Below are 7,535 nucleotides of genomic sequence, written 5' to 3'. Positions count from 1 at the left end.
AAAAAAAAAACTTTAAGGTTATGTTTTCCAAAATATTGAAATTTCAATATTTTTCAATTGTTTAAACAAAATCTAAACAATGTATAATAATCAGTTGTACCTTCTAATTATTTAAGAGTTTAAGCCTTTAAAATGTATTTCTTCTTTAAGAAAATTTCAGAAATTATATTTGAATTCCTTTTAAATTTAAACCTGTTTTTTTGCTTTCCTTTTTCTTAGCTTTTAATTATTAAAATGTTGCATTATTTTCTTATTTATTTCCTTTAAATACTACAGGTGGTGAAATTTAGTCTGTGTGTGATGTTTTTTTTATTCAAATTTTTTTTAATTGTTTTTCTTTGTTTTTATTAAAAATTAACATATTTATTTCATTCTTATAAAAAATTGCTTGTTATATTTTTTTTAATTTATTAGTCTTCCATAAGGCTTAAATAATTTAAATAAAATTCTTGTTATTTTTTTTTTTCTTTTTATTTTATTTATAAAGTAAGTTTTTTTCTGGTCTAAAATATTGAAAATTTATCCAAAAAACTTTATAGTTTATAGTAAAATTATTTATATATTTCTTTGAGTTTCCCTTAAATTACTAAAGTAATACAATAATTTATTTACTTTTCTTGTGTGTGTTTGAGTTTTCTTTTAAATTATTTTAATATTTAACTAATAAATTAAGTTTTGAAAGAGGGATGTAATAAATTGATGTTTAAATAAAAGAAAAGTTCTCAGTTTCTTTCAAAAATATTTTCCAAATTATTTGAAATTTTTTTTTTTTATTCTGAGAATTTTCTTCATATCTTTTCATTATTTTAATGTTTTTCTATGAATTTTTGTTTTAAAGGAAGTTTCTTGCTTGAAATTATTTTTACTATTTACAAAGAAATTGCTTATGATTTTTGCAGGTCCCACACAAAAAGTGAGAGAGATTCTTTCCAAAACAAAATAAATTTTTAATTTTGTTTCTTTTCTTTTAGGCAACAGGTTTAAAACATTTAAATTTCTTTAATCATTATTTATAAATGTTTCTTTCTAACCTCTAACCAATTTAAATTCTTGTCCAATTCATTTAATTTCAATTCGTTTCTTATATTCTTTTCTTCGTTCTCTATTTTGTTTAATCATTTTCTGTTACTTAATTTTGTTTTATTCTTAATTTATGTTTGTGTTGTTGCTGCTGCTGCTGTTGTTCTTCATGTTGTTTTTGTTTCCTTAAAGAATATGGTTAGTACTTTTCATCGTCAGATATTTCCCTTTGGGAATTCTGTAATTCTCAGGCTTTGTACTGTTGACTTCTGACGGCACAGCATAAACTTAAAGAGAAGGTCAAAGCCAACAATTCCAACAAAATGACACCGGCAGTTACGCCGAAAATTAATACCCAGTTTTCGTATATCAATTCAATGAGTTTATCAACGCAACCCTAGGAGAATAAACAGATTTTATATTAGAATAAAGAACTCATTTAAAAGCAAAATTCATTTCCTCATACCTGTTGATGTATGGCTGGGTTTAGAGCTCCTCCAAATTTCAATTTCCTTGACATTTCACATACATTTTCCTTGAGCTCATCTTTACAGCAAGATTCGGGTATATTGTAGAAGACATTCATGGATGATATGGCAATATCGACAATATTCGTGCGATCCACATTGTTGAAACGACTGGTGGCCCAATCGCCGGGGCCATCGGCACCACAACATTTGAGCTGTAAAAGAAGAAAAGGAAAATATAATAAACTTTGTAAGAGTTCTCTATACGCGAAGATCCAAGAGCTGCTTTAAAAGCTCTAGGTGATCATTGTGGAAATAGTACATTCTAGTTTTTTCCGTTAGATTATTCATGAGACTTCCAGAAGATGGCGCTGTGTATATAAATAGTAATAGCGAGTTGTAAGTGGGTCAGTACATCGTAGGCGCTGTTAGAATTAACATCAACTGTATTACCAGAGTATCTTTGTACATTACCAGTGTGTTTTTAAAGTGTGTAATATAAGTGTGTACATTTAAAGAGTGTGTAACTATTTAAATTGTTATGTAAATTTAAATAAAGAGTTGTTACAAATTTTACTGATCGCTTTTATTTGCAATTAAAAGAATACAATTTAATTAAAGGAAATAAACCACCGTTTTAAAAGATAAAAACGTAACAATATTTTAGTAAAAAATTTCGGACATTTTTTAGAAAAAATTTTGGATTTTAATAAAATTATGATTTTTGTGATTATTTTACAAAATTGATAATATTTAGTGATATTTTATTTTTTGTAAAATTGGCGATTTTTTGTGAAATTGTTGTTTTTCTGCGGTTTTTCTTTTTCAAATCAGAGATGTTTAATGAAATTAGGTTTTTGTTTTAAATTTAAAGATTTTTAATACGAATTTAGTGATTTTTTGAGAAATTGACAATTTTTTATTTTAGCGTTTTTTCTGAATTCAGTTAAACTTTAAATTCATTGAGTTTGACAGGTTTTTTTTTTAAAATTTAGTGATTTTTGTTAAATTGGCGTCTTATCTGAATTTAGAAATTTTTTACGATTTTAAAATAGACACTTTATTTATATATGAGTGATTTTTTGAGAAATTGGCGATTTCTTATTTTAGCGTTTTTGAATTTAGATTTGGGTGATATTTAAAAATTTACAGAAATTTCAGATTTTTTATTTTAAGCGATTTTTTGTATTTTAGCGATTTTTCTGAATTTAGTGACGTTTTTTAATTTAGATTCTTGATTTTGATTAGTGTTTTAGAGTTATTTCGGAATTAGGAGATTTTTATGAAATTGGCGTTTTTTTATTTTAGCGTTTTATCTGAATTTAGTAATTTTTTTTGGAAAAATTTTACATTTTGAATTTAGATTTGGGTGATATTTAAGAATTTTCAGAAATTTCAGATTTTTTATTTTAAGCGATTTTTTGTATTATAGCGATTTTTCTGAATTTAGTGACTTTTTGTAAACTTAACGTTTTTAATTTAGATTAGTGTTTTAGAGTTATTTCGGAAATTATTTCGTAAAATTTTACAATTTATTTCGGAATTTAGCGATTTTTTTATTTTAGGGTTTTTTTTAATTCAGTGATCAGTGATTGAAATTTTACGATTTATTTCCGAATTTTGGGATTTTTTATTTTAACGTTTTTTCTGAATGCAGTGTTTTTTTTTGTGTAATTTTACAGTTTTAAGTTAAATTTTATGTGTTTAGAGTTGTTTCGAAAATTATTTTAAAATTTATTTCGGAATTTAGCGATTTTTTTTATTCTAGCGTTTTTTTAGAATTCATTGATTTTTGGATTTTTTACAATTTCAAGTTAGATGTTTTGTGTTTTAGAGTTATTTCTGAAATTATTTCGTTGAATTTTACAATTTATTTCGGAAATTAGCGATTTTTTTATTTTAGCGTTTTTCTGAATTCTGTGATTTTTGAAATTTAACGGTTTTAATTTAAATTTTTTGTGTGTTTAGAGTTATTTCGGAAATTATTTCGTGGAATTTTACAATTTATTTCGGAAATTAGCGATTTTTTTATTTTAGCGTTTTTTCAGAATTCATTAATTTTTGGATTTTTACAATTTCAAGTTAGATGTTTTGTGTTTTAGAGTTATTTCGGAAATTATTTCGTTGAATTTTACAATTTATTTCGGAAATTAGCGATTTTTTTTATTTTAGCGTTTTTTCTGAATTCTGTGATTTTTGAAATTTAATGGTTTTAAGTTAGATTTTTGTGTTTAGAGTTGTTTCGAAAATTATTTTATAAAATTTTAGGATATCTTTCGGAATTTAGCGATTTTTGTATTCTAGCGTTTTTTCAGAATTCATTGATTTTTGGGATTTTTACAATTTCAAGTTAGATGTTTTGTGTTTTAGAGTTATTTCGGAAATTATTTCGTTGAATTTTACAATTTATTTCGGAAATTAGCGATTTTTTTATTTTAGCGTTTTTTCTGAATTCTGTGATTTTTGAAATTTAACGGTTTTAAGTTAGATTTTTTGTGTTTTAAAGTTATTTCGGAAATTATTTCGTGGAATTTTACAATTTATTTGGGAAATTAGCGATTTTTTTTATTTTAGCGTTTTTTCTGAATTCTGTGATTTTTGAAATTTAACGGTTTTATTTTAAATTGTTTGTGTTTTTAGAGTTATTTCGTGAAATTTTATGATTTAATTCGGAATTTAGCGACTTTTTTATTTTAGCGTTTTTTCTGATTTCTGTGATTTTTGAAATTTAACGGTTTTAAGTTAGATTTTTTGTGTTTTAGAGTTATTTCGGAAGCTATTTCGTGAAATTTTATGATTTAATTCGGAATTTAGCGACTTTTTTATTCTAGCGTTTTTTTCTGAATACAGTGATTTTTGGAATTTTACGGTTTAAGAGAGATATTTCGAAATTTATTGATTTTTTGTGAAATTTAAATTTTTTTTGATTTAGGGGTACATAATTTGGCCCTAGAGCTTTGATTATGATTATAAATATAAATAAATAAAATAATTTAGTGAATTTTTGTAAATTTTAGGGTTTTAACTTAAATTTTTGGTATTTATTGGAATTAAAAAATGTTGTGAATTAGCAATTATTTATATTTAAAGCTTTTTCTGAATTCCAAGATTTTTTGTGAAATTTTACGGTTTTAAGTTAGGTTTAATTGGAATTGGCGATTTTTTTGTATTTCAACTTATTCAGAATTTGACGATTAATAAGAGATTTGAGTGTTTTTGTATTTCAGCACTTTTTTCTTAATTTTGAGAAATTTATTGAAATTGTATTTATTTTTTTTTCTGAATTTATTGATTTTTAGTGAAATTTTTTTTTTGAGATTTGGCGTTGTTTGTATTACTTCGTATTATTTTACGTTTTTTTTAAATTTAGTGATTTTTTTTGTAAATTTTAGCGAATTTTATTTTTTTCTAAATCGAATTATTTTTTTGTGAAATTTGGAGATTTTTAATGAAATAATTAGATTATTTTAGAGAAATTGGCAGAATTGTGGTATTTTGACGCATTCTTTTGATGAAATCAGCGAATTTTGCTATTTTAAAGTTTTTTCTTGAATTTAGTGATATTTTTGTATGCGAAATTTAGTAAATTCAGTGATCTTTAATAAAATTTAATTCATTATGCATTATGTCAAAGGCCTAACAAAGTTAAAAATTTAAATTTTAAGATTTTGAATCTATTTATGAAACTAGACATAAATCAGCTATAATCTGACAGATATGGAGCCACCATAAAACAAACATTGTGAAGTCTTCAAACACACCTAGAAAATTGTAGTATTCCACACCTGGAGGTTGTAAATTATAATCAAGTATTAAATCTAACACATATTTTGACATTGACAGCTGATTGTTTTTGATGTAAAAATATCTAAACAACATTTTCCAAAAATCAAACTTTCTTTTCCATTTATTATAAGACTTCATATTCATAAATCCATATCTAAAGCGTGGGAGTTTTTCTTTTATCTGAAAGTAAAACAAAACACCAACAACTACTCACATTCTTTTGTAGCGTATCGAATGTAACCGTACGTGAACTCATGCTTGATTGGCCATACTCCTCTTGCACGGAATATTTCACTGAAGCTCTAACAATGTCATCAAGTTTGTCTCTATTGTGGAATGCCCAAGCGCCGGCAGCGATTTGTGCAACCATTACCACCAAAATCACACAGAAGAACTACAAAAAAAAGAGAAAAAGAAAATAAGAAAAAGATTTCAAAAAGAAAATGTCACCCAAACAAACTAAAATTCAATCAAAATAAATTAAATGCAACGATTTTATGGTGGGTAGGCGTTAATATCATCATAATAAAAATAAATGTAAACAAATTTGATTAAATGAATTTAATTTAAATTGAAAATTTCATTTTTAACTCAAACTTTAGTAAACGTTTAGTTATAAGGTAAATGAGTGGGAGCAACGTTTGAATTTCTTACCGACACCAGCAGACACTGGGATTCCTTCAACACGCCACAGCAGCCAAAGAAGGCGCCGATTGTGATTAAAACACCAATGCCCAAAAACACATACAGTGCGATGTAATAGTGATTGTACGATTGTGTCATTGACAGCACAAATGTGGGATCTGTCAGCATCCAGGCCGAGGCGATAACAATTGTTAAACCAATGATCTGGAAATAAAAAACATAAAATAAACACACAAATATTAGACAAATAAATACATGTTATGAGGAAAAAAAATTATTAAATTAGCTGTTGCCCAACATATTTTTTTGTAATATAAACACACACATTATTATTATGTGGCATGAATGAAATACAAACATATTTAATTTATTATTTTGCCAAATGCCACAAATCTCTCTCGGAAACACACAGGTGGTCTTTAAGTAAAAAAAAAATAAAATCGATGAAAAAAGAAAAACAAACATGGATTTCAACATAAACAATTTATTTAGCCAACTAAAACATAATTCAAACTAACTGTGGGTGCTGGAAATAAATAATTTAGAAAAATCAATTTTACTAAATTTGTAAAACCTTAAAACGATTGATTCGAAAATTGGAAAACTTGGTATTTAAAATTAAGTTTTCTGTTAAAAAAGACTATTTAAATATCGTGTACCAACATAAGCTTTAGTATGAAATACCCTATGAATAAGGTTTTCTATAAAACTATCGGTTTTTACACAACTTTGGCGATTTTTTGTGTTTTGGCGTTTTTTCTGAAATTAGTGATTTTCTTATAAATTTGGCGAGTTGTAGTGAAATTAAGAATTTTTTCTTAAATTCTTGAAGTTTTGTTCAAATTGATGATTTTTGTGTTTTGGCGTTTTTTTCTGAAATTAGTGATTTTTCTTATAAATTTTGCGATTTTTAGTGAAATTTTAGATTATTTTGAAACGATTTTAGCGTTTTTATGAAATATTGTTGATTTTATGTAAAATTTTGAGATTTGTAGTAAAATTTAATATTTTTTGTTAAATTGTTGAATTTATATTCAAATTGGCGATTTTTGTATTTTAGCGTTTTTCAGAAATTTGTGATTTGCTTATAAATTTGGAGATTTTAAAATTTTTCTGAAATATTGTTGATTTTATTATTTTAAGAATTTATTTAAATGTTGAATTTATTTACAAATTAGTGATTTTTTGGAAAATGGCGATTTTAGCGTTTTTCTGAAATATTGTTGATTTTATGTGAAATTTGGCGATTTGTAGTAAAATTTAAGATTTTTTGTTAAATTGTTGTATTTATCTTCAATTATTGATTTACTGTATTGAAATTAAAGATTTTTTGTGAAATTCTTGAAGTTTTTTTTTCAAATTGACGATTTTTGTGTTTTAGCGTTTTTTTCTGAAATTAGTGATTTTTTTATAAATTTCGCGATTTGTAGTGAAATTACATTTTTTTGTTAAATTCTTGATAAATTGGCTAATTGTAGTGAAATTAAGAATTTTTTCTTAAATTCTTGAAGTTTTGTTCAAATTGGTGATTTTTGTGTTTTGGCGTTTTTTCTGAAATTAGTTATTTTTCTTATAAATTTAGCGATTTTTAGTGAAATTTTAGATTTTTTTTAATGA

At 24.7% G+C, this 7,535-nt stretch overlaps 1 protein-coding gene across 3 annotated transcripts in view; it reads right to left on the bottom strand.

The window, feature by feature from the left end:
* Window positions 1–285: 285 nt before the first annotated feature.
* Window positions 286–7,535, bottom strand: part of Tsp96F (Tetraspanin 96F) — a 58,245-nt gene continuing 50,995 nt past the window's right edge. For all 3 annotated transcript variants that reach the window (XM_065499039.1, XM_065499037.1, XM_065499038.1), the window contains 4 exons: window positions 5,928–6,122; window positions 5,488–5,667; window positions 1,487–1,702; window positions 286–1,417 (listed from right to left, as the gene is read on the bottom strand). In XM_065499039.1, coding sequence (XP_065355111.1) covers window positions 1,268–1,417; window positions 1,487–1,702; window positions 5,488–5,667; window positions 5,928–6,122 — 741 coding nt within the window. In that variant the 3' untranslated portion in view covers window positions 286–1,267. The remainder of the gene's footprint in view (window positions 1,418–1,486; window positions 1,703–5,487; window positions 5,668–5,927; window positions 6,123–7,535) is intronic.

The sequence above is a fragment of the Calliphora vicina genome, chromosome 1, assembly GCF_958450345.1.
Source record: "Calliphora vicina chromosome 1, idCalVici1.1, whole genome shotgun sequence".
NCBI lineage: Eukaryota > Metazoa > Arthropoda > Insecta > Diptera > Calliphoridae > Calliphora > Calliphora vicina.
The sequence above is the reverse complement of the archived record's forward strand: the minus strand, read 5'-3'. Positions and strand labels throughout refer to the sequence as shown.